The sequence below is a fragment of the Ciona intestinalis genome, chromosome 2, assembly GCF_000224145.3.
Source record: "Ciona intestinalis chromosome 2, KH, whole genome shotgun sequence".
Lineage (NCBI taxonomy): Eukaryota > Metazoa > Chordata > Ascidiacea > Phlebobranchia > Cionidae > Ciona > Ciona intestinalis.
Window position 1 is genome coordinate 6,787,117 of NC_020167.2, and position 25,390 is coordinate 6,812,506.

Sequence of the window (25,390 nt, forward strand, 5' to 3'; positions counted from 1 at the left end):
GTTTGTACCAAAACTCAAAAAAATTCGATTTTTTGCAAAAGTCGAAAATGTGAGATTGGACCCCAACGCATGATACGGTATCATGTGTTTATACCAAAACTCAAAAAAATTCGATTTTTTGCAAAAGTCGAAAATGTGAGATTGGACCCCAACGCATGATACCGGTATCATGTGTTTATACCAAAACTCAAAAAAATTCGATTTTTTGCAAAAGTCGAAAATGTGAGATTGGACCCCAACGCATGATACCGGTATCATGTGTTTATACCAAAACTCAAAAAAATTCGATTTTTTGCAAAAGTCGAAAATGTGAGATTGGACTCCAACGCATGATACCGGTATCATGTGTTTGTACCAAAACTCAAAAAAATTCGATTTTTTGCAAAAGTCGAAAATGTGAGATTGGACCCCGCATATACCGGTATCATGTGTTTGTACCAAACTCAAAAAACTATCATGTGTTTTGCAAAAGTCGAAAATGTGAGATTGTTTGCAAAAGTCGAAAATGTGAGATTGGACCCCAACGCATGATACCGGTATCATGTGTTTATAACAAAACTCAAAAAAATTCGATTTTTTGCAAAAGTCGAAAATGTGAGATTGGAACCCAACGCATGATACCCGGTATCATGTGTTTATACCAAAACTCAAAAAAATTCGATTTTTTGCAAAAGTCGAAAATGTGAGATTGGAACCCAACGCATGATACTGGTATCATGTGTTTATACCGATGATGATGGGCCCAATAAAATGATGATGGGCCCAGTAAAACAACCAGCGAAGGCTCCAACTACCCAACTACACATTACCACCAGTCCCGACGTTTTATTTAAACCTTTTCTTCCAGGAAAACGTTTGTGTAAGATGGATGACAGCAGCACTGTGTATATATTGTTTATAAGGTATATGACTGAGTATACAAATAAAACGACAAGGAAACTACCATGCCTAAAGAACCCCCTGAAACTTTTTAACACCGTCCACATACTTTCTGTTTTATCATCAAGATACGTCTTTGATCGCGAATTAGTTGGAGGGCTTGGTGGGCAGTCATCAACCGTAAAATAACTCGCAACAAAAAGTAAAATTGAAATAAAAGACACGATCCCGAACATAATCATGAGGTGTAGACGAATGGTTGGTATGGATTGATCCACTGCCACGATGTGTGGAGTTATTATTGACCCCACGCCAATGCCGACTCCCCTTGCCACCATTTGAAGTGCGATCGCGACTGCCACTTCGTTGGCTGGGAACCACACAGCGGGTAGCAGCGGTACAACAGAGAAGTTAAACACGAACGACATCCCGAGGAAGAGCTCGCCAAGTACGACGACAGGATAACCATGTTGTTGTACCATAACACCAAGGAACATCAACACACAACCTACTACCATACATAACACCATAAAGAGGGTGAGTTTTCTGAAACCGAGCTTGGTCGCAACTGCGGCCAAAGGAATGGACAGGATAATATAAGTTGAATCAGCTGCCAGAAAAATCCAGTCCACTTCATACGGTTCAACGCGTAACAACTTTACCAGAACATTGTTAATGTGACCAAAACACATTAAATTGATCGAAGACACTAGCTGGAATATTGCAGCTATTGCTAGAACCAACCATCGCTTTCTATAACATTTTAGTTTTATCTTATTTTTGTTGTCATCTTCTTCCCTTACTAATTTCCCACCAAAAGTGTCACCGGCGTTAAAACTTATAGGACGTTCCCTTCTCACGATCTTAAAACTCATCTGCAGTAATTCATAAATATAGAGCAACGCGTAAACATATAAACACGAATTCTTCTTGCACGTAAGCTACGGGAGTTTTCTAAGAAACCGCAATAACACAACAAAATCTTTCAAACTAAACCTAAATAACGCGGCATACATATTGCCTACGTTAGAGTATACTGTACTAACATAAACACCGATATACTAGTTATTACAAACAAACGGCTAACCAATTTATAAACAAAACAATTTTTATTTTGACATCGATGGCATATTCAAATCGGTTTTATCAGGGTATTGGCGCCGTGGTAATAAATTACACTCATTCAATCAAATTTGTTAAGTATAGCGGGTTGGGGAAAGATGGGACATCTATAGAAGTTAATATTGTAATATCCTGATCGCGTTTTAAATAATTAACTACGGTCTATGGGAGGATACGATTTTATAATTCTTTGAATATTCTTTGTTTACTACCAAATATGACCAGTAAATAGAATAAAAAGGTGTCCCATCTTCCCCTACCCTAATATATCACTTGCTGGGTTTTCAAAACTATTGCAATTGGAAAGACAAGTAACCAAGCTAGGGTGGTGATTGTATGCGTACAGTTGGTACAGATGATGACGGAGCATGGAATGACAGAGGGTGTTGGGAAAGGGGGTTATCCTATATGCGAGGTCATTGTCGTCGGGTTGAGGAGCACTGTTGCCGGATTATCAAAAGTGTCCTAACGGAACTAAAAATGTCTGAACAGACGTAAAAAACTTCCTGGCCGACAAAAAGATTTCCAACAGAGATAAAACAGATCCAAACGAACAGGACAAATGTCTCAACGGACGAAAATAATGCCCAAAAGACATAAAAATTGTCTCAACGAACGTAATAAATGTCCCAACGGAAATAAAAAAAACGATGTTTTGCGTGCACCGTTGTTTTTGGGAGTCGATCGCATTGTTTTGCGACATTTAGTTTCCCCTTGGTGGTGTGATCCCGTGCATGAACCGATTGGTAAGAAAAAGAGATTAAACATTACACACTCATAAAAATTCTTCAACGAACATAAAACAAATTCCCAATTAACATGAAAACGCCATGTCATGTCTAGTGTTATGTCCAATGTTATGTGCAATGTTTTATCCGTGTTTTGTTCATGTTTTGTCTATGTTTCTGTCCACTGTTTTTTCCATGTGTTGTCCATGTTGTGTCCATGTTTTGTCCGTGTTTTGTCCAAGATTTGACCATGTTTTGTTCATGTGTTATACATTTTCGTCCATGTTTTGTTTATGTTAAACACTTCAACAAGAGAGCCTTGGTGCAATAAATGGGCACATATTACAAAATAAAACGTCGTTATATGATCACGCAGTTATTGATAATGGTGCAAAATAATTTAAACTAAATGTTAGTGACCAGTGGGTCGGAACTCGGAACGAAAATGGTTAGGTGTCTTGCCCACCATATTAGTATAAAAAGTTGTACCATATTAGTATAAAAAGTTGTAACGTATAAAAAGTTGTAACCCGCAAGCGTCGCAAATCAGTCTCGACCATTGCTGCTAACCACTGCACCACAGCGCGGAAAAAAAACAAATTTGCAAGGTTAAAACAATTTCCGAAAAACTTTATTTTTATACTGTAACAATTCACGACCTAGTGGAACCATAAAAAAATGATAATATTTATAAACATAGAAAGCACTGTAGGCGTTGGTCAACGGTTGAAGACAAAAAATCAAATATAAAAAATAATTATCGAGACTATAATATTCTAAAATCACTACAAAATGAAAATAGAAATACTTTGGCGGAATAAATAAAAAACAACTTCTCTGTGCCACAGCGAGCAGAAAGGTATCTCAATTTATGTGCACAACTGGAATCGTTGCTTTTTAAAACTAACTCATTGGAACCAATTTCCCAGTTTACCGATTCTTTCTCCAAACACAACGTCGAATCAACGTCACCCTTTTCGCTTTTTTCGTCGGAACTTAACTCAAGTAAATCTTGTTCTTGTTCATTGTTTTGTATAATGTTCCCCGCCACACTTTCTTTTTCCTTATTTTTGACCACCTCTAAATTTTGTTTATCAATGGTGATTAGATGGTCTTCCGTTTCTTCTTTAGACTTAACGCACTTAAGTTCGTCCCTGCACGCCTCGCAATAGTGGACACCAACTTTTGTATCAACATCTTGTGTTTTCCGTGAAGTATCTGCCATAGCATTTGGTGAGGGTTGGGCAGACACTGATTTGGAGTCAAGACATGACTCGGATTTAGAGGGCTGGAGAAATAGTTGTGTAGTGAGAGGGTAACCGTCGTATGTCGCTGGTTCTTTATTGTTATTGGAGTCGGTGAACGGATGAATCGGCAAAAACGAAGGCCTTGCTATGCCTGGCTGAAACTTATGAAAGGAAGAGTTCATTTCGTTTTCCCAAGTTACCATGCTGTCAAAGGGTGTAGTGATTGATGAGTTTTTTCGACCACATAACCCTTCTTCGGATTTTGATAAACTTCGTTTGACGAATAATCCTAATGGTGGTCCAGCAGTCACTGCTGAATTTTCTGCCATAAACTTCTGTTGTTCATCTGAAGGTTTCCGTTCTTTTCTTTTGTTTTTCCAAGTTTTAATGACGCTCCAGAAACTGTTACTATTTCTCCGCAAACCACGTACGTCTACTTCAGGTCCTTCGTTCGGGTTCCGTGCTCGTTTTCCGCGTGGTTTTTCACCGGAACTCGAGCTCGAGTTTCCGGATTCTGATTTCAAATTTGCAATCTTCTTTTTAGGTTCTATTTTTGACGTCAAGTCGATCAGATGCTGTCGAATTCCTATAGCGTTAGTACCTGTTGGTGGCAACTTAGTAGCTTCTTTTCTTTTCCTTGTATCAAAGCTTGGCCGTACCGACTCTTCTGCAATCATAAGCAAGTTACTGTTCTCCATAACCGGACGTGTATCCCAAACTCGATTAGCCAAAGGCGAGCCCGCTGCAGGAGATCCCGGGTTCGGCAAAACCTGTAACCTTCGACGTAAGTTGTCGGTAAACGGCATCATTGGTTCAATTTCGGCGGTGGCAACATTTGAATTAGTTTGAAATGCCGCTCGCCTGGACTCAATGTGTTCAGTTACAACCGCTGGATAAGCAGGAAGTTCAAGCAAGGGCGGTCGGCTTAAAGATGGCATCATATCTGTACCGCCACCTTCATTTCCTGTAATATATTGATATAATGAATATAATATACAAATTAATTACGCTTATACTGAATTAACATACGGGTAATCTTTTTTGATGCAAATTAAAATACCTGATGGACTGGGCATTGAGGAGGTCAATGAGGTTACCTCTCCGTCCAGGTTTCGAGTCCTGGACCTGAATGCCCACCTTAATTGCTTCGGCGATGGAATGGAAGTACCAAATGACATGAGTGAACCGAACGGTGAATCATTAGCAGGATTTGAAGCAACGTCGGTCTCGCTAAACATGGAGCCGGTGTCTGGCGAAGCGATAGAATCACGAAATAAGCGACTTGGTCCAAGCCATATCTTATTGTTATATCCCCTTCTCTGCTGCTGCCTTCTGTGTGGTGGGACGAAGTTCTTTGATCTCCTGTGTTTAAGATTATGATGTTTCAGGAAGTTAAACATGTTTAATTGACCCGCTACAGGACGCATATGTAGTTTATATATTTCTAGAATAATACTTAAAACATTTAAAAAACCTTACTTTCTTTTAGCTGCCAAATAAATTCTTTTCTGTGCATTCTCTCTATCGCTGTCCGCAGGTATTCGGTGAATCGCTGGAGGTTTTAAAACATGTTTCTGTTCGGCTCCAACTTTTGCTCCTGGCAAAGGAGGTACTCGCTTTTTCGGAATTTTTCTTGATTTGTTGTGCGTGGTGGTATTCGGTAGGGCGTTAACTTTTCGTTCGTCTCTGACCGGTTGTTTTTTCTCTGGCTCTACAGTTGCTTCTTCTTTTTGAAGCTCATTGTTTACAACTAGCTTATCAATGTTTTGCATTGAACTAATGTCAACCGATTTCTCAGAAATAAGTAACTTTTGTTCGTCCTTTTCGCTTTCTTTATTGACAGTTTCGTCTTCTGATTCTGACGTAACAATGTCCTCTTTTGCACTTTGGTCATCATCCCTTCCTATTTCCTGTTCGAAAACAAAAATCATGTATCCCCAACTTAAACAAGAATTATATGCAAAGTACCGCAAAAGAGACAGCAATCATTAATTTATTATTTTATAATAAAATGCCGCATCAAAAACATAACAGAAGGACTCTTGGAAGGTATGTTTACAAAACAAATGCTCAACCGGATGATTACAATGCAAAACATATGTGGTAACTCGCGGGAGGGCACGAGGTGCATGAAACAGAACACGACTGTCGTTGCCCGGCCATGCGACGATAAATAAGTTATATTCACTCATTTCAGCAACTTACTGGTGACGTCATGGAGCCTGCTTCGTCCTCACTTGAATCAGATGGTGATTGTTCCGAAGTTGGGTTGATGTTCGGTGTCATAAGTGGAGTAGTGTCTGAATCAAACTGAAACCTTCTTCTCAGCAGGCGAAGATTATCGAACTTATTGTTTGTTGATGCGTTTTTCGAAATCTGCTTTGACTTATCATCGTTTGTTTGTTGCTGTAATGAATAACACCACAGTTGTCTATACGTAAACTGTTTACATCCTGTTTATTGAGATACCGTACCATTAAATCACTCTGCTCGACTAATCTTTCCATTCGATTTTCTGGAATTTGAACATCTTCCTTGGCGAGTCTGAAGAAAAATTCCAATTTTACATTTGTAAGATACACCTTAACATGCAAGTTATTGCTATGCCCTTCAAAAAACACTCCACTTCTACAAACATTGAATTAAAATATATCTAACGTAGAGTAATGTAGGGTAAGATGGAACACCTTTAGCACCTACTATATCCAAATATCCTGATCGTGTTTTAAACAATTAACAACGGTCTATGGGAATCATGAGAATATGGTTTTTAAACTCTTTAGATTCTCTTTGTTTACTACCAAACAAGACGAGAAGATAGAATGAAAAGGTATTCCATCTTTTCCCACCCTATACCATATACATATTATCTTAACAAAATAGTAGGATGAACAATATAGTTATTAGGATATTTTAAACCATTGCGAAAATAGCAGCGTCAATCACGTGTCAGTCATTTTAGCCGTCCACTAATTCGCTATTACAGTAGCTATAGTTACGTTTTAATTCCCAAGTGAGAAAAATAAAAGCTGAACTCTATTGACCTCATATCAAATGTTGAACCCATGAAGGGATCCACTTTATGGTTGGCAGATGCAGCTGTGTATGGAACATCGGGATTAGGAACACCCCAGTATAAATCCCTTTCAAGCTTAGGGTGTTTGGAATACATTTGGTCGACAGCAAGCATGGAGATTTCTAAATTTCTGTCAATGCACCAGTTTACCTCAAAGTCGTCGTCATCTTCCCCAAAAGGGTTAATGAGTTGTTCGGCGACCTGGATTGCGTAATATCATGAATTAATAATGCAATAGAAGTGCTGCGCAAACTGTTTAAGTTAATGCAATAAAATCGTGTCACAAATGGGATGTAATACTTTTATGTTACGACCTGTTTGGATTACTTTATCGCTTGTAAAAGCGATTGTAACACCACGTAAAGCACGTGTGACTAGTTTTATGGGACACTAAACTATAAATCAATCTTTTGCGAAGGCAAATATTGCAAAGGCGCGAACTCGCAAAGTATAGTTTTGTCTTAGTGATTTAAATAGAACCAATGGATGAAGCCTCACTTACTTTCAGCCATCCCATATAAAAGAAAAACTGACAGATGGTAAAGATTGGCACATACAAGTCAACTTCATGCCCGCTGTAGTTCATATCCGGATCAAGGTATTGCCGACTGAGCAGCGTCGATACGAAAAACATGTAAACCGCCACCGTTACAACCTACAGCAAAGTTAAAGTTGAAGTTAATAATTAGAACACGTAAACGACGGGCTATATAGCACGTATACCTGTGTGTACACCAAGGGGACGCTAACCCAATCGTAGTTTACCAAGGACCCACAATGCACACGGTACTTGTTTAACTCCTATAAAAACATGAACGGTTAGACAAACATTGCATCTCGACTTTCCCTGTGAACGTGTGCAGCTCAGGAAATTCTCTTAAATATTTACTTACTTCTAAAATTACTTTGTACGTCATGTCATCGTATATTCGACCCTCTTGACGTAATTTCGACAATAAATTAGTGAACCACATAAACGGCACCCAGTACTTTAAGTTCTCCGTTTTGACGTTTTCGTAAACGCTGTGCTCACTCTTGGTCATGATGCCTGCAAGTATATAAAGGTACAGTAGACCACACACCTCTAGCACATAATATCCAAACATCCTGATCTGGGTTTAAACAATTAATATTGGTGTATGGGAGTTTCGAGGATAACATTTTATAATCCTCTGTTTGTTCTTTGTATAATACCGAATTGGACGAAAAATAGAATGAAAATATGTCCCATCTTCCCCACCTTGGTAAATCAACGCATTCTGGATTTGAAAGCATCGGTGGTGTTATGATTTACCTGCAGCGACTACATGTTCCATGGTCGGGAACCTTTTATACACAGCGGTTGATACGCATCTGTACATGAGAACCTGGGCCATATTTATATAACGCATAAGAGTTCGCCGTGTGACTTGTCCCCTGTCGTCATTGCCATGTACATTCGCACCAATTAACAACATAATTGAATCAGGAAAAGGTAAATGCTCAAGCTGGGACCACCAGCGCCCGACGATCAGTGTAACGTAAAACCCTGAGGAAAGAAATCCTTGTGTGGCTGCATTGAACGCGTGTGTAGGTTGCATAGGGTAATAGTAGATACACATGACGCATATAGATAATAATTAAACAATCGATAGTTGGTAAACACTTAATGGTCAACAGGAAATTACCGAATCATCATTTAATGTGTACTACAGCATACACTAACCAGTATTTTCACAACAAAAACAAAACGAGTATCGGAAAACGGACGTCACTGAGGGCCTACCTAACACGAAGCTAATGGGTATCAAGTCGGTGTAGCTTTGGAACTGTAAACACAACTTTTCGAAGTAAACTTTGCTTTCTCCATGCAATAAAGCTCGGTAGACCACAGTGAGAATCGTGTACAGTGTGATGAAGATAAGAAATTCCCTGGGGTTGAAGAATAATACGTTTTAAACACTTAATCAAATAACGTTTAGAATCGGTAAAAGTATTGTAGGGATAAGCATGGGACCATTGTTTAGAGCAAGCAAGCTCTAGCCTATTACGCGTTTCCGCCGTTGCTTCGTTTGTGACAGACGATGTTAGCCAGGTCAGAAAAACACGAAACTCAGTCTCGATATATTGATTATCGAGATAGGTTTGCTGGTCGATTGTATTGACCAGGCTAAAATGGAAACCCAAACCTGTACAATCGGCCCGACAATATCATGTTTTAAAGCGAAATGTGGCTCATATTTAAACACATACAACTCACTTGTAAAAAAGTTTATAAACACTCCCCTTCCACCGCACCAACAAGCTGGAAAATCCAGAAAGTCTCGCATTCGCAACTTCGTGCGTGTATGTTACTGTCATCTTTAGAGCGGAAATAACTGGTTACAACAGTCTGTTCAGTGTATCACCAAAACCTTTCACACTAAAGTAAAGCTTATGCTTACCTTCTATATATTTTCTTGTGAAAATCAAAAAAATTTCTCCCACTACAATAATCAGCAAGTCTTCATTTTAAGCACCAGGTCAGCTCGTTCTACGCTCAACTGTTCTTTTGTATTGCTAAAATCCAGCCGTGAATGCTGTAAAACTACTCCATAGTGTAAGTACGATCGAACAAGTCATTTCTCCTTACAGTTGCGTCAGCCATTTCTAAAGCTCTACAGTTCAGCAACCCTGGAAAAACCGGACTGGACCGGTTAGACACAAGTGTACAATCTGCGTCATCGGGGAATTCACCAACAGTTCTTGGGCAAAACAACTTGAATTCAGCCTCACTTTGCAGTTGCTTATTAACCAGTTACTCGATTCATTGAACCGTTACAAAGTACATACATACATAAATACAATGGAATACCACTCTGCATATGCTGACTGTTTTTAGTGCAGGCGCTTGCTGTACCTACATAAAACAAAACACAACCATAAAGCGATTGGAGAAAAATAGCTGTAAAGATTTCATCTGGTAGACACCGGAGTAAACTGGTCTAAGGCCTACTGAATAATTTATACTTGCCTTACGCTAAGCTATATGCCTTTGCTAAGAACGCGCACCGTTTATCTTTTCTGCTTAACATAATTGAAGTAAGCGCCTGTATTAATTGCACAACGTAACATCGTGAACAATAACAAAGGAGCATATCCGATGTCTGGCTACAGCTTGACGATCTCTCGCTTCGTTACTGTTGGCACTGTAGCCTACAGCAGTATTAGATGGCTGCGGTTAAACTAACTCACTCAATATTTAATTTTGTTCTCCAATGCTGGATAAACTGTGTTTACGAACAGCCTGCGGTCTTAACATGGGCTTTCTTTCAAACGGGAGTTGTATGCTTATACATGGTAAGCGACAACATTATTGTGCATTAACAAAGTCAATACTGTACATATTGACATATGCAACGTGTAGTTTTGTAGTATATTAGGCTCGGGTAAAATGGGACACCTTTTCATTTCATTTTTTCGTATGGTAGTGAAAAAGAATCATTCAAAGAATTATAAAACCGTATCCTTACGGCTTCCATAGACCTCTGTTAATGCTTAAAACATTATCGGGTATCTGTATAACATATGTAGCCTACTGGATTTGCAAACCTCCAATATCTGACTAACTCCTGGAAACGTTTTGTAAATGACTTTAAAACAAGCACAAGCTGTGTAGGTTGTTAAGTTGATTCCAATTTTACACTCCAGCATGTGGTTAATGCAACCAATAGACACTCGATCTTATAATGTCACGCTCTACTTAAGTTGGTCCCTAAGGTTCAAGAAATAAAATATTCCTATCGTACAGTAACTTGTTACGATCGAGTTCAAAAACTTTCTTTAGAAACTCGTGATATGGTAGGATGGGGGAAGATGGGACACCTTTTCATTTTATTTTCTTTCAATTTGGTAGTAAACAAAGAACATTTAAAATATTATAAAACCGTATCCTCACAACTCAAATAAACCGTGGTTAATTGTTTTCATATTATGTGCGAAATGCGTCACATCTCTTTCCAGCACCCTACCATATTTTGCATAGCTTACAACTGCTAATTTATTGAACTATCAGGGTGCATATAGCCTATGTATTAAATAAATATGTTAAAAATGACAGACTTTGGATTACAATCTTGGGACCCACATACGTTAGAAAAGTCAGGCAGCGCGTTAGGCCCTACAAAAACCACAACCTTTAGAGTTTGGACTACAAGCGATCGCTGAAGCCATGGCGACCTACATTACTGTTACGTACCTCTAACGTTAACACTATCAGAATAGCTGAATACTGTTTTTAGATGTCCCCGTAATTTTGATTTTGGAGTAATTACCCATTGGTACTTACCTATTATTTTTTATGGGTGGCAGCCTGGGAAACCCTTAAACATCACTAGATTGGGGTAAAAAGACAGTAATGCCCCACGCCCACAATAGCGGACGCGTTTAAAACGAGCATTTGGCCATTGCGCCACTGGCCAAACAAAACACATAGTTTTAAACTGATCAAAGAGTTTCTGGATTAACTATTTAGTAGTAAGTACCAACAACAACAAACGTAGAAGCAACATTTTTATTTTAATCGCCACCAGTTCCTGCACCGGCAGAAGGAGCTGGCATGCTTCTAATGATGTCACTGTCACCTGTATAACAAATTATGATTAGTTTATTATTTACATATTACAGTAGGATTGGGGAAGACGGGACATTTTTACCACTTAATATATCAATATACTAATCGTGTTTCAAACAACCAACAACGGTCTATGGGAGTCGTGAGAATACGGTTTATAATTCTTTGAATGTTCTTTGTTCACTACCAAATGAAACGAGAAAATAGAATAAAAAGGTGTCCCACTTTCCCTCAACCTACTATATGCTGAAAATATAGAGTAATTGTGTAAAAGTCTGGACAAATTGTCCCCAAGTCTTAAAGCTGCAAATAAAACAAATATTTATCTCAGTAGTTATAACTTGGTGTTATATTTTAGCTTCATATAAAAACAACTGCCTGTGATGGATTAACACAGCAATTATTATGCATGAAGCAAGCTATACACAATATCAACATTAGGAAATACACTTTACAAATGTCTTCCAAATGTTATGCCTTCCAAATTATGTTACTTATTTCAGCCAACGTACCAAGATCCAACAACTGTTGTTAGAACTTATAACATACGGGTCTGGTTTTGTACACAGTGTACCCACTTATCACATATTTAACATTATTGGAGACACCTGTGTCATTACGGGTATCTGTATCGAGCATCAAACCCGTTATCCTTCAGTTAAAATGATAGCATCACTAAGCCACAACTCTAATAGCTATACAGGTAAAAGAACAATTCTTTTAATGTTAACATTTTAAAAGCAGAACAAAAAGTGTTTGTAAGCCTCACCTGGGTCTGTTATAGACAGCGTACACACTCTGAAGTATTTACCACAAGCTGTGCCAAGCTCAATGTTGTTTCCAGTGTAATGGTGGACACCAGTTTTTGCCAGCATGGCGTAGTACTCAATCTCAGATTTCCTATAAAAGAAAACATATATTTTTCTCTGTACAAGAACAAAGCAAAGCTGTATGACTGAAAGTAACACAAGTAGTTAATCTTTGTTAGAACTTTTTTATCTTCAAAATCAGCGGTTTTATGTACAAATGTACTGTAAAAATTTTAATGTGATCCTTTCTGAACCTGATCTTAAAACAAATCATTGTTAATTATAACCATTAACCTAAGGCATAATAACATAATTAAATTTCATACACCAGAATTTAAATAAAAGTTGATGAACGTATTGCATGTTATATTAGATGTTTATTCTTCATATTCATCTGGTTCATCATCACCGTCAACTTCCTCGTTTTCAACCGCGAGTCGTTCAAGTTCTTTCTGCAACTCAATCTCATCAATGTCCGTCACAATTTTCGGAGCCAATTTAACATTGAAAGTCCCATCCGCATCTTTTATCGTCTCCTCAATCGCATCCAGTGCTTTCTGCAGAACTTCCAAGCCAAGATTCCTGTCCAGAGATTGAGTTGTGAGAACATAGAGTGGAGGGGCGATGAGGTTTATCTTGATATTATGCTCTTCGCTTGCACATTCTAGACCTTTCTTCAAAGCTCGCTTGACCGCATCCACGCCTTCATATGCGTAACATGAAACTTCCACATCCGATCGAATCTTCATCGCTTGTGGAGTGAGTCTTCGTTTGATATTCTTCAGCAGAACATCTTTCTCAGTGTCTGTGATGTCCAGCTCATCTAGAATCTGAGGTTCATCAACAGCTCGTTTGAAACTATCATAAGAAGCCGGGTATTTCTCATTAGGACGCTTATAGGTTTTATCAAAGCTCCAAGCGGTGCGCTCAAATAGATCTTCAAAATCTACCTCCACCCCTGCCTTATGTAGAAGTTCAACAGTGTGGCGTAAGATGCTGTGCACACATTTTGCTTTGGAGTATTTGTTCTCGCATTTCTTTGCCTCTTCTGGCGAAACACGACGCTTGGAAAGATCGATATATCCTTTCTCTGTATCGACTCTAATCACGACCACACATTCATCTCTTCCAACACGAATCAATTTATTAATCGACCGAATTCTTCTTCTTGACAATTCACTCAACAGGATCATTCCTTCTATATTGTTGTACTCAAGTAAGCGAACATAAGCTCCCATCTCAGCAATAGATTGCACATTCACCATCACCACATCTTCAACTTCTGGAAACTTTTCAGAATAGAATCGACAAGATACCGCCATATTTAGGCTCGCAATATTACCTAATTACATGAACTGCAGAAATTTAAGCGATTACAAAATTTAAAAATAAATCATCATCTTTGACCTTTCATAACCTATTGCAATAACCTCTCTCAAGCCAATATTTCTAAACAATTTATCCAATACATATTTACTGAGTAGAAACCGCTGTTATATCTAAAACATAAACATCCACTTACTGAGATGGTCATTCGATAATACAACTATAGTAGTACCAGTTCTAAATATAAACTATTCTTATTCTACACAGTAAGTTAGTAGCAAACAATATAGCAGACATCACACAGACCAAAATATCTCGTCCGAGCACCTAAAAAACATGCACAAAACACGCCTTTTCATTCAAGCAACAATCTTTATATTTAATTCAGTTTGTGCTCGCAGAAAGATTTTTTTCCGGTGTGGAATAAATATTTTACTTTAATCTTATAAATGTTGTCTGGTGGACCTTTCGCGATTATTCTGATATTGCGCGGCCCTTTAAAAATCAAAAACTGCTATAGAAAAAATGCAAAAAGCACACCAACAAAAGAAAAAGCAGAAAGCTTTTTATTTATTTACAATCATTGCTGTACATTGTGGAGCCTCTTAAAACTAGTGTAAAGACCCTTAGTCAACGAACCCCAGTTAGGAAACCGCTAACTTGTATTATATTGAAGCTACCATATTGTACAGACTACAAACTAGCCAATGTTTCATGTCATTCGGTGCACCAACTGATGAAGTACAGTAAGCACAAATGAATAAACATGAATTAATTTACCTTCTACTTTTACCGACTTGAAACATTGATTACAATCCGGCCTTATTCCAAAGGAATTTAAATAATATCAAATAAACACCAACCTCAAAGATGGACAGTTTGAGGCAAGGATGACAAGTTTTGCTTTGCCTTGTCTCAACATACGAAGTGTTTGTCGATATCCAAGGTTGTATTTACCACTCTTCATAACAAGACGAAGACGGGAGTTGATATTTTCCAAAGCCTTTTTCTATAAAGCATGAAATATTATGACACTCATTCCATTATGTTTTATTTTCCTTCAATGTAATATTATGACACTTATTATAACCGAAATAAATTCTGCTAATCGGACTCTAATCTGGTGCTCATAATAGTTGAATGATTCTTGTGTTAAGAAATATAGCAAGGATTCATTGCTACAAAAATGTATTAAAAAATCCCCAAAAATATAGTCCAACTAAATGTTACACAAGATATTCTATTTGAAGAAAAGACTAATGATGCAAGTTAGGCAAAATATATATCTCTTATATAACAATTGGTTGGGCTTTTGTTCTGTTACGTTTTCATAACACTGGACCCTATGTCTAATTTCTGTTTACTTGAAATTTTAACATCAGCTAGGCAGTAATTTTATAAAGAAACAATATATTAACAAATACGGTCATTTAAACAACAATATGGCTTTAATTTTAATTAATTCAAACAGAAACTAACCTGTTTCTTGACCATCTTGCTCGTGTGTTGTTGGTAGTGATGTAGAGCAACGAAACCTTTAAGTTAAGTACACCACATCATAAAAACGTCATTTTAATAGAAAATTCCATGCAGAATTAACATAAACTAAGTTTAGGTTTATCCAGAAACATACCTTGCTGACTTCTCACACGCCGCACTCAAAAAGGAGAGGTCAGAGTTCGCCATTTCTTTGGTGGCGACAAAATTGCATCATCAACACGTTGTATATTTATTCGTCCCCGTTTCAAATATATGGTCTCTAAATAATAATGTACTGGTCAACGCGTAAAAATATTTCAGTAATGTTTATAATATACGCCAACTCGGGCCTCCTAATTACTTAATTTAAGTTTAAAGCAGCTTGGCGCAAATCTGAATTTAAAATACTATACTGCCTTTTTTAAATTTCCCAGACAGGCAAAAAATAAAACCAATCTATTCGGGCTAAAGGTTTAAATCTCTTTGGGTTAAAAGTCTTGTGAACTTTTTATTATTAATGTTCAAAGCAAGTATTAGATTGCTAACCATTTTTTTTATAAAATGTTGTTTCTATGTTGGTGTTTTTCTACAGCGCGATTCGTTTTCCTTTACCGCATACTTTCGTGAGGTAAGACGCCGAGCTGGTGTGACGAAATCGGTTTAACGGTAGTTTGTGGAATCTCTTCAGATAGGTTCATTTTATAAATAAACATTAAAAGGTATATAAATAAATTAACCAATGCTTAAAAATTATTATTAATTATATACAGATGCGTCGTTTATAAAACAAGTAGATATTTTGGCTTTCAAAAGGCGAAATGTTTCTTTACTCAATTGATATTTTGTTTCATAAAATAGGCCAAATGCACAGTCATAGTCTCCTGAGGTTCAGTGGGTACATAAAGCAGTAGACCGTATAATCATGTAGGTAAGCTACGATCGATACACGGGTTCGTTTCGTTGCTTATGCTCTTCAATTATTTATTCCCATCTCTTTCCCTTGTTCAGCGCTTATATATCGGTTGCAAAATAGCAAGCCTCATGACGGGAGCATCGTTTTGTTAGTAAGAGAGAAATTAGCAAACAGCAAACAAGCGTAGATTAAATGTAAGGATATAACTTCGTTTTGTGAGTTATAAGTTAAGTTCTCGAATTGTTTCATATAAATGTAATCATCAGGCATCTATTTTCCGATTACTTCTACAAAGCCACTGCAAGAAATGTTTATAAAAGCGGGACTTCCGTTAATATTTTTCTAAAGAAACAGTTCATTAAAAGTGCAATAAACAGCAAAGTGCTATGTATATGCGTAGATGTTATCTACAGGATAGCTAAATGTCGCACTAAATGTCGAGTCCAGTTCACAATGCTGTAACATACAACTGAAGAATGACATAGTGGGGTGGGGTAAGATGGTACATGTTTTCATTCTATTTTCTTGTCTCAATTGGTAGTAAACAAAGAACATTTAAAGAATTCTAAAGCCGTATCTTCACGACTCCAATAGACTGTTGGTAATCTGTTAAAAAACACGATCAGGATACTCGGATATTATGTGGTAAAGGTGTCCCGTCTTCCCCCAGTACTATATTTATATCATAAGTTTTCAGTTTCAATAGTTTCGCTACATAAGCAGCAAATCCCGTGCCATCAAATATAATTCCATATAACACAGGCTTTAGATTTAAAAGCACAATGCTGGTCGTTCACAATCAATAAGATCAATATAAAAACCTTTATGTGAAATGAGCTGCGCTGTTTCATGGAATACATTTTCACCACATTTCGGTCAAAATAACCTTCTGTGAATTATAATACAGCTGTTTGAAAGGTTCACGTCACGCGTCGTTACCAAAGTTTGAGGCATGTTGTTACGCTTGGTTGTCAATGTGTGTCACTGCAGAAGTAATAAGTCCATCAAAGTTTTTGTTATTCAGAGTATTTTCCCAAATTACCAAAGGTTTTGCTTACAGCTGTATGATTGTATCGTATTTATCTGTGTACATTACAAAGTCTTGTTGAAAAGTAAGTACTAACCATTTAACCGGATTAAATACCTTATGTATTTTCCCACTATAGCAACGCTTTCATGGTTTCAGGAGCGCATATTGGAGAAAACGGGTTTGAATATTCGAGCAAACAAGGGCGGTCACAAAATAAAGATTAAGGAGACTGAAAACAAACAAAGCGACGGCTTTCATTCTTACCTAAGGCACAGCTCTCATGGCGACCGAGAAGTCAAAATTCTCGAGTTCGCACAAGTCTCGAAATACACGCTTCAGTAAAATTAAATGCAGATTTCGCGTGAAACAAAACGTTTCAAGAAATATAATTCGTATCGAACGCAACCGGGGTTCTGTATTTACCGTTGCTGTGATATTTACTTTATAACCGCTTAACAATAACAGCGTACGTAATACCGAATCAAATAATGGCATTTAATTGGCGACTTTGTAAGACATGTTCGACTCAAAATAGGTTCGGCTGCCTTGAGCATATTTCAAGCATGAAATAAAACTTTGTTTCACCATAACCAACCGTTTACGGTTAATTATTCTAAATCTAATTAATTAGTTACAGCGCTTTCGCTAAAACAACGGAAAATATATAGGTATGGTGTTCAGACTAGGACGTTTAGTTTGTAATCGACAGCTTATATAGGTGTAACTTAACGACCAACGTAGTCTTGCGTTTTGCAACACTATTTTTATAGTTTGTGATTTTAAAGAAACAGGATATGACCTTACGTTGTTGTTGGGGTCACTTATATTTGTCACCACTCATACCAAAACCTTAAGAGTCCGTATCCTTTCAGATCAATTCATTATTTGCGGTTTGAAAATCCCGGTTGATTGTGTATAGCGAATTGATTAATATCGTGCGTTTTTGCATATTAATTGCGGTTATATCTATGTCTTTATTTATGTTTTGTTTGGTGTTAAGTTATGGTAAATATCATGGTCGTTTTGTTATTATGGCAAAAAGCGTTGATGTCAAACCATTAGTAAAGTAGCATACTGATGTTAAGTTGCTTCGTCATTTTCAATTTTCATTGAGGTACGTGGAGTCTTTCGATCAATGAAGTAATCAACGAAACCTATATTCTTTCGTCTATGACCGAGCTGCGTTCAAGGCAGTTACTTTTTGAGACGTAAGGGCATTTGCAATATCGATCATCAATATTGCAGGCGCTTTTTCTCTGCGAGCAACGGACCTTCTGGGGCACTTTAGTACGAACGATGCTGTGTTGTTGCTGGTAGCTTCGGGCTATATTTACTTGGCTGTCAGTTACAACAGTGAATAGAGGAGAGTTGATATAATTGTATGGTTAGCCACGTAACAGTCGACGCATTAAACAAAACCTGTCACAAACAGACTTCGGTAGCACCGAATTAAATAATATTAGTTGTATAGGCTTTACAGTATCTTAAGTATCGGAAACTTTTAAGATAGCAGATAACCGGACGTGAGTCATTCGATAAATGATGTGTTAACAAAAGAAAGTTGATGTTATTTATCGCAGTATAGAAATACAGACGTACAAACGTTCGATACATTCGACCGTTTTCCTTTATGTTATTATATTGTGATACTATTGTATTGAATAGTGCGTCACCATACGTGAATGCGACTTAAAATCGTCAAAATGCCGCGTGTTCATAACGAGACGATTGTAGGGAGTATTACAGAGTAAAAGAAATTTTAGTTCAGCCTTCATTACCCTACGGTAAAATGTTGCAACGGCTTGGAAATCGATTTTTAAATATGGCCAGCTTGTGGCGTTTGAATCTCGTATGGATTAATTTCCTTCATCAGGGATTTACATTTGAACCTTTTAATATATAGGTTTGTTCAATATTCGACCAAGTTATACCGCTGTAGTTGCTGATCAACTAAAGTTAGCGTGGAAGCAAGGAGATGTCCTTGTTTCGGAAGTTGGTAAAGAGAGCGGAAGACTCCTCTACTGATCCAACAAGTGATGCAGCGGATGCTCCGACAACAACACAACCTCCGGCACCAGGAGGAGATACTCCGGAGGATGTCTTGAAAGGAGCAATTGACAACATTTACTCAAAACGTGAGTTATTATATGTCTGCTGCAGGTACTGCTGAAGAAGAATTAGTTAATTGGGTTGGGCACCAAGCTGTAGTCTTACACGTAAACTAACAAATAATAATTCGGTTTTGAACAAATTTTATCTTAATTTATATAAAATTCAATGCATTATTTTCAGTTCCAAGTTGGGCATGGATTCTGATCGCAATTGGGGCAGGACTTATATTGTTATGTGTCCTATACTGTTGCTGTAAACGATGCTGCTGCAAAAAGAAGAAGAAAAAGCAGGAAAAGAAAGGCCTAAAGAACGCTATAGATCTCAAATCTGTAAAGAATATGGGTGACAGTTACAGAGAAAAAGTAAGAACGATAACTTTCATCACACCAATATCCCCTTATAATGCTCCACTTCAAAACTTTTAAATATTCCTTAAGAAAATTTACATTTTGGGAGTATAAGCGTGACGTAATATTAATTTATCTATTCTGTTTATCTATTCTATAAAAAAAATAATCACCCACAAAGTAACATACATGGTAACTCGTAAGCTGGCACGAGTTGTTAAACCCGTGTGATAACGACTGTCGTTTTCCGGCCACGCGAGGATAAAGTAAGTTACATTCATTCATTCTGTTACAATTTGAAACGTCAGAATTATTCGGTTCACAAAATCAAAAAAAAAAGCCACACAACGCCAGTCATTAAAACACGCTTGCAAGAACACAGGTAATTTTTGATCATAACCTTATTTCCGTTGTTTGTTGAACTTTTAGGTCCAACCTGACGTTGACGAAGTTGATATCGGTGAAAAAGAAGACGAAGAAGAGAAGAAATTGGGAAAGTTGCAATTTTCACTTGATTATGATTTCCAACAAAACAATGTAAGTTACCAGTTGTTGTGAAACATTGTTGTTTTCTATTAAAATGTGTACTATGGCTAAAAAAAACCTTATATACGTAATTAAATTTAATTACGTTTTATTAAAACCAATGTTTTTCGTCACGGTTTAAAATATTTGATCCAGGAGAATAATTCCTTGGAGTTTAGAATTCCGTTACCAGAATTAGAATATTTACAATTTTATTTAAAAAAATGATTTATACAGTTGGCTGTCGGGGTAATTCAAGCTGCGGATCTTCCTGGAATGGACATGGGAGGGACTTCGGATCCTTATGTCAAAGTGCGTCCGTTTGATTAAAAACATTCATTTCATTATTGACTTATTTTATTGTTAAAAATGTTAATAGCACAAAAACGGAACGAAATTTAGTGTTGCATGTGACGTATATGTTATTGTACGTCGAAGGAATATGACAGCTGTGACACAAATTAAGAAACTGGTTAATAATTACCAAGACACGATGGCGTGTTTCTATTTAAAAATTCATCATCATTTACTTTATATTTATAAACAACTTGTTTTTCTGCGGTTGTCACGCACATCAGCGTCGGTGCGTCACTTAACAAAATATGTTTCTAAAATTGGAACGAAATTTCCCAAGGTATTCATGCTTCCTGACAAGAAGAAAAAGCAAGAAACCAAAGTCCATCGAAAAACATTGAACCCGGTTTTCAACGAAACATTCAATTTCAAGGTCATTTTTTATTCTTTGTTAATAAGCTAATATAGCTGTGTAGTTTACCAATGGCGTGGCGAATGGATTACTTTGTACTAAACTGTGGCAGCTGTTCTTTCGGGTAAATTATTTAAATTGATCGAGGTTACGAATCCAGGAAATCGATGAAAATTTTTATTTGTTAAAGGCCGGTGCAACCAATGTATCGATTAGGACGTAGCAACTCAATAAACAACAATTAATGAAATTACAATAACAGACAGCTAATTTGGTTTAATTAAAAGTAAAAAAATATAGGATTTGCACATATATAGACTATAAGAAACAATTGAAAAGCAGTTCGGACTCTTAGAGTATTATCCGTTTTTAGTTCAAATATAGCCTGTAAGTGTATTTTACTTGTTTTTAATGCGTGGCCGTTCGTGTATGAACTTGTTAGTTCCGCTTTTGTGATCGTCACGCTACGGATTTTACAGCCTGGCCTGTATGGAATGTTGGTTCTATTCTATACTACAAAACATAACCAGAATTTAAGTTTTTCCTGCAATTTTATTAAAACTAATATTGTTATTAAGCGCAAACTTATTGAGAAATTACTAATAAAGGTACCATACAATGAAATTGGTGGAAAAACTTTGGTTTTCGCCGTTTACGACTTTGATCGCTTCTCAAAACACGATATTATCGGTGAAGTGAGAGTCCCTATGAACCAAGTCGATCTTGGTACGATCACTGAAGAATGGAGAGACTTAACCAGTGCCGAAAACGACAAAGAAAACGTGAGAATAAAGATTGTATTCTTTTCTTTTGTCTGCCATGGCCTCGCGCAAGGGTTTATATTTTACGACTACATTGTATTGTGTATACCTATACAGCGTTGCTTTTTGTTTACGATTAGAAATTAGAAATATTCCAGATCTATCTATTAAAAGGACGTCTGTTAATTACGAATTCTGTATTGATTTTAAATGTAACAATTAACCTGCTTTTAGTAATCGATTATCGCAATCACGTTAACATGTGGCGTGGCCAATCGAAGAAATACATCTGGTCGTACAAATGATAATCTTTATATTTAAGTTTCATTAAGCTTTGGACATTAAAAGTTAAATGTTCCCAAATAGGACCACTTTTAAAATTAAAATTTAACAGACATTATGCTTCTTTTCGTAAAGAGATATATATTTTCATGACTTCTAATTCGACCAACATTATTCGCCTAAGAGACCATAGCCTACAGATCACCAATCAGTATAACCAAAATGCTTTCTTATGCAGGAAAAACTTGGAGACATTTGCTTTTCACTGAGGTATGTCCCTACAGCTGGTAAACTCACAGTCGTTATCTTGGAGGCGAAAAACTTGAAAAAGATGGATGTTGGAGGATTATCGGATCCCTACGTGAAGATCACACTGATGCAGGTAAACATATATACATATAGTAGGTTGAGGTACTTTGTTCCATGTTTTCATTCTCTTTTATCGTCTAATTTGGTGTATAGTAAACAAAGAATGTTTACATTATTATATAACCTCGTTATCGGGGCTGTAAAGAGTAATATACTGCTTTATATCCAGTGACTTGTATTCAGAATACAATTTAAAATTCCTATACAAAAGTATCCTCAAGTTATTCAATAGGTTAAGCAAATAAATCGCCCAGAATGTCAACTGTACAAAACTGTTGCAAAGTTAAACAGACGAAGAATATTTGTGTAAGAACTCATATACGTGTGTTTCTTTGTTAATAGAGTAATGTGGGGTAAGATGGGACTCCTTTAGCACATATTATCCAAATATGCTGATCGTGTTTTAAACAACTAACAACGGTCTATATGGGAAACATGAGAATATATGGATTTATAATTCTTTGAATGTTCTTTGTATATACTAATAAATGAGACGAAAAAAGAATAAAAGGTGTTCCATCTTCTACCATCCTACTATTTTCTTTTTTTAGGGAGGAAAACGTTTAAAGAAGAAAAAGACGACGATTAAAAAGAACACACTTAACCCCTACTTTAACGAGTCGTTTAGCTTTGAAGTCCCATTCGAACAAATACAGGTAACTGATTCAATATTTCCTCGCTTTAAAAAGTGTCTACGTTTCCATTGCTTCGTTACAGCTACTCGTTTGAATTATTCATGTCGACTCCGTCTTTCTTTAAAATTTAATCTCCCCTGCCCCGCGCACCGAATGACGCATTATACTGCCACGTAATATTACGGCTGTGACGTAATTTGTGGCTGTGACGTAAATTGTTAACTGTCGTCACAGAAAGTTGCCTTGGTGGTGAGCGTCTTCGACTACGATAGGATGGGAAAGAATGATCCGATTGGAAAGCTAGTGCTCGGATGTAATGCCTCCGGTACCGAACTGCGACATTGGTCAGACATGTTGGCTTCGCCACGACGACCCATAGCGCAATGGCATACTCTGCAAATGGCGGAAGAAGGCTAGAGTTTTCAACAGGAAGTTTTTTCTTGTAATAACTAAAGCGGTTAGAAACTCGCCGCTTACCTAAACATGTAGTAAAAACGTAGATCAGCTGAGACAACAATTTCACAAGTTCCACATATATATATTCCTGCACTTCGACACTCAAACCTCCACGGCAAGATTGCTTTTTCCTATTTATTTATTCCGAGCTGTATAGTCAGTACAACGAATCCGAATTTCTGCAAGCTTGCTTAACGCTTCAAATGTCTTAAATTGTCGTTCGTGGTTATCAATGTTATCGTTACCACGGGTACATGAATATTTCGTGCAATCAATGTCGTTAGATCGTAATCGAATGTTGTAGACTGTACTGCCCGCTAACCCTTTTCCGAATATATGTTATCCGTCCACTAACACAACACATTGACGCAATCTATTACTTTAAAATGTCACCGCAAAGGCACTTGACATACGAAAAACAGCGGTAAACAGACGCACATTCAAGAAATTGTATCCGTATGGTTAACCATTGTCGTAGCAGTGTTTCCTGTTAATTTCAAGAAAAACACAATAACAACAACAACAGTATCTCAAAATGGCCATTTAGATTAGGTTATCGTGTAGTTACATTGGCTTATCAGAGAAAGCACTCGGTCCAGCAAACCCGTTGGCCGGATAAGAAACGGTGCATGTAAAATCAATATATCGAGCGCTGATCGATATTAAAGAAATTAGATTTGCATTGCCCTTTACTCTGCAGCTTTAATATTCGCTTTGTAAAATTACTGGTCTCCAAATAAAAGCTCTGCTCGAATGCATAATTTTGTGTATACCACAAAACTAAATCTAACCGGATCCCAAACCGCATTTTACTGGTTCTGTATAGCCAACCGCTAAGTCATGCCATAGGCAAATACGTCATGATTAAATTTGGCGTGTCGTATGTCATCAAGATGATGTATGACCATACCCATGTCGTCTATGTTATATAAGCCTAGTTTGTGCATCGTACGTCGCTGTAGATCGAATTTCATTGGCTTGATTCAGAATTCCCACCGGTGTAAGATTGCGTTTTCTCCTTGTTGCTTTTTATTTGATCAATATTCTGCTCTGTTCCTTGTATAGTTTCTTTATAATCTTCCCATGTCGTCACATGTCATTATTTATCTGCTTTATTATAAGACTACGAAACCCTTCAGTTTTCTTTGCTTTGCCACGATAGTAACTTCTGCGTAGTTATATCACAACTATGTGTCTACGAACTGTTCTGTACATAAGTGAACGTACATGTTTATCAACGGTGTGCAGCATTTGGTTGGGAATATCGTAAGGGTGCATAACTTTCTTCTTATTTTATGCAAGTCTTTTGGTCTGTTGGTTTTAGTGTTGTGACGGTTTGGGTTTGTGGGTGTTTTTAGTGGTCATGAATCATGATTTCAATTTGCACACAGCTCTGATTTTACCACCCTAATTGGGGTGGGTGTAAAAACTGAGCTTTTAGTAACTGTACATAACTTGGTTGTCGTCAGGTAGTTGTGTACACCGTAATGTTTATGTATGAAGTACTTTGCCGTAGAAAAGCAAATATAGGTAAATCCAATCAGTACATTGCAGTAACTTTTGTATATTTATGAATATCAGCTTCTTTATGTTACTTTGTGGTTCGTTTACTCCTGATATAACTCGTCGTAACTGAATAACTAACCGTGCACTTTTATCTTCATTTTCACCATTTATGTCGTAACACACGAGTCAACGTCACAATAATGTCGATATTCGACCACGAAATAAAGCTCCCAAAGCTAACATGAATTCCGGGTCACCTTTGTTAATTTTAGCATAAAAACCCAGGTCGTGTTAACATGACAACACAGGTCACAAGCTGTTGCGAACAGGGAATTTTAAGACCTTAAACTTCCGGGGCGAGAAATTGGTTCAGATGAAACGGTTTCATTTATTGCAAACTGGGTTTAAACGTATCAAAAATCCTCCTAAAATTCAGCGCTGCCATTGTACTACCATAGCCTAACAGAACCTATGTCCTGTTTTATTAGGTC

General features: G+C 37.2%; 4 protein-coding genes across 7 annotated transcripts; 1 reads left to right on the forward strand and 3 right to left on the reverse strand.

Annotated features, from left to right (window-relative positions):
• Positions 1-3,338: 3,338 nt before the first annotated feature.
• Positions 3,339-11,148, reverse strand: LOC100175557. Of its 2 annotated transcripts, none has more exons than XM_002130421.4 (13): positions 9,476-11,148; positions 9,292-9,392; positions 8,818-8,963; positions 8,347-8,580; positions 7,946-8,100; positions 7,776-7,853; positions 7,555-7,707; positions 7,021-7,253; positions 6,451-6,520; positions 6,182-6,382; positions 5,456-5,886; positions 5,037-5,338; positions 3,339-4,940 (listed from the first exon to the last, which is right to left on the reverse strand). In XM_002130421.4, the coding sequence occupies exons 2-13, from the start codon at positions 9,390-9,392 to the stop codon at positions 3,496-3,498; spliced, it is 3,549 nt and encodes a 1,182-aa protein (XP_002130457.1). In that variant the 5' UTR covers positions 9,476-11,148; the 3' UTR covers positions 3,339-3,495. The 2 variants fall into 2 exon arrangements, with proteins under 2 accessions (XP_002130457.1, XP_026696526.1); XM_026840725.1 differs by having other exon boundaries at positions 9,292-9,409.
• A 421-nt stretch (positions 11,149-11,569) lies between these two features.
• On the reverse strand, positions 11,570-15,516 carry LOC100183305 (60S ribosomal protein L30). Its single transcript, XM_026840740.1, has 5 exons — positions 15,412-15,516; positions 15,258-15,313; positions 14,642-14,787; positions 12,413-12,543; positions 11,570-11,653 (listed from the first exon to the last, which is right to left on the reverse strand). The coding sequence occupies exons 2-5, from the start codon at positions 15,270-15,272 to the stop codon at positions 11,589-11,591; spliced, it is 357 nt and encodes a 118-aa protein (XP_026696541.1). The 5' UTR covers positions 15,273-15,313; positions 15,412-15,516; the 3' UTR covers positions 11,570-11,588.
• On the reverse strand, positions 12,544-14,614 carry LOC113474014 (eukaryotic translation initiation factor 2 subunit 1-like). The gene has a single exon (XM_026840737.1). It carries the CDS (start codon positions 13,772-13,774, stop codon positions 12,830-12,832), a length of 945 nt encoding a protein of 314 aa, XP_026696538.1. The 5' UTR covers positions 13,775-14,614; the 3' UTR covers positions 12,544-12,829.
• Positions 15,517-15,958: 442 nt separating the features above from the next.
• On the forward strand, positions 15,959-25,145 carry syt1 (synaptotagmin). Of its 3 annotated transcripts, NM_001114130.1 has the most exon segments (12): positions 18,660-18,723; positions 19,104-19,335; positions 19,493-19,674; positions 20,089-20,196; positions 20,422-20,496; positions 20,819-20,911; positions 21,499-21,672; positions 22,172-22,315; positions 22,854-22,888; positions 22,890-22,896; positions 22,898-22,958; positions 23,170-23,275. In NM_001114130.1, coding segments are annotated over 10 exon segments (987 nt in total). In that variant the 5' UTR covers positions 18,660-18,723; positions 19,104-19,175; the 3' UTR covers positions 22,907-22,958; positions 23,170-23,275.
• Positions 25,146-25,390: the final 245 nt, after the last annotated feature.

Bases quoted from the DNA above. Each gene is read 5' to 3' on its own strand.
- LOC100175557 (XM_002130421.4), bottom strand. From the start codon at position 9,392: ATGACAGTAACATACACGCACGAAGTTGCGAATGCGAGACTTTCTGGA. The intron at 5,339-5,455 runs GTAAGGTTTTTT...TCTTAAACACAG, and splicing joins TATTTGGCAGCTAAAAGAAA to GAGATCAAAGAACTTCGTCC. The intron at 4,941-5,036 runs GTATTTTAATTT...AATATATTACAG, and splicing joins CTCAATGCCCAGTCCATCAG to GAAATGAAGGTGGCGGTACA.
- LOC113474014 (XM_026840737.1), bottom strand. From the start codon at position 13,774: ATGGCGGTATCTTGTCGATTCTATTCTGAAAAGTTTCCAGAAGTTGAA.
- LOC100183305 (XM_026840740.1), bottom strand. The intron at 12,544-14,641 runs GTTGGTGTTTAT...TTTCTTTTATAG, and splicing joins TCAAACTGTCCATCTTTGAG to GAAATCTGAGATTGAGTACT. The intron at 11,654-12,412 runs GTGAGGCTTACA...TTTGTTATACAG, and splicing joins GCTGTCTATAACAGACCCAG to GTGACAGTGACATCATTAGA.
- syt1 (XM_026839360.1), top strand. From the start codon at position 19,176: ATGTCCTTGTTTCGGAAGTTGGTAAAGAGAGCGGAAGACTCCTCTACT. The intron at 21,673-22,171 runs GTGAGAATAAAG...TTTCTTATGCAG, and splicing joins CCGAAAACGACAAAGAAAAC to GAAAAACTTGGAGACATTTG. The intron at 22,959-23,171 runs GTAACTGATTCA...CTGTCGTCACAG, and splicing joins TCCCATTCGAACAAATACAG to AAAGTTGCCTTGGTGGTGAG.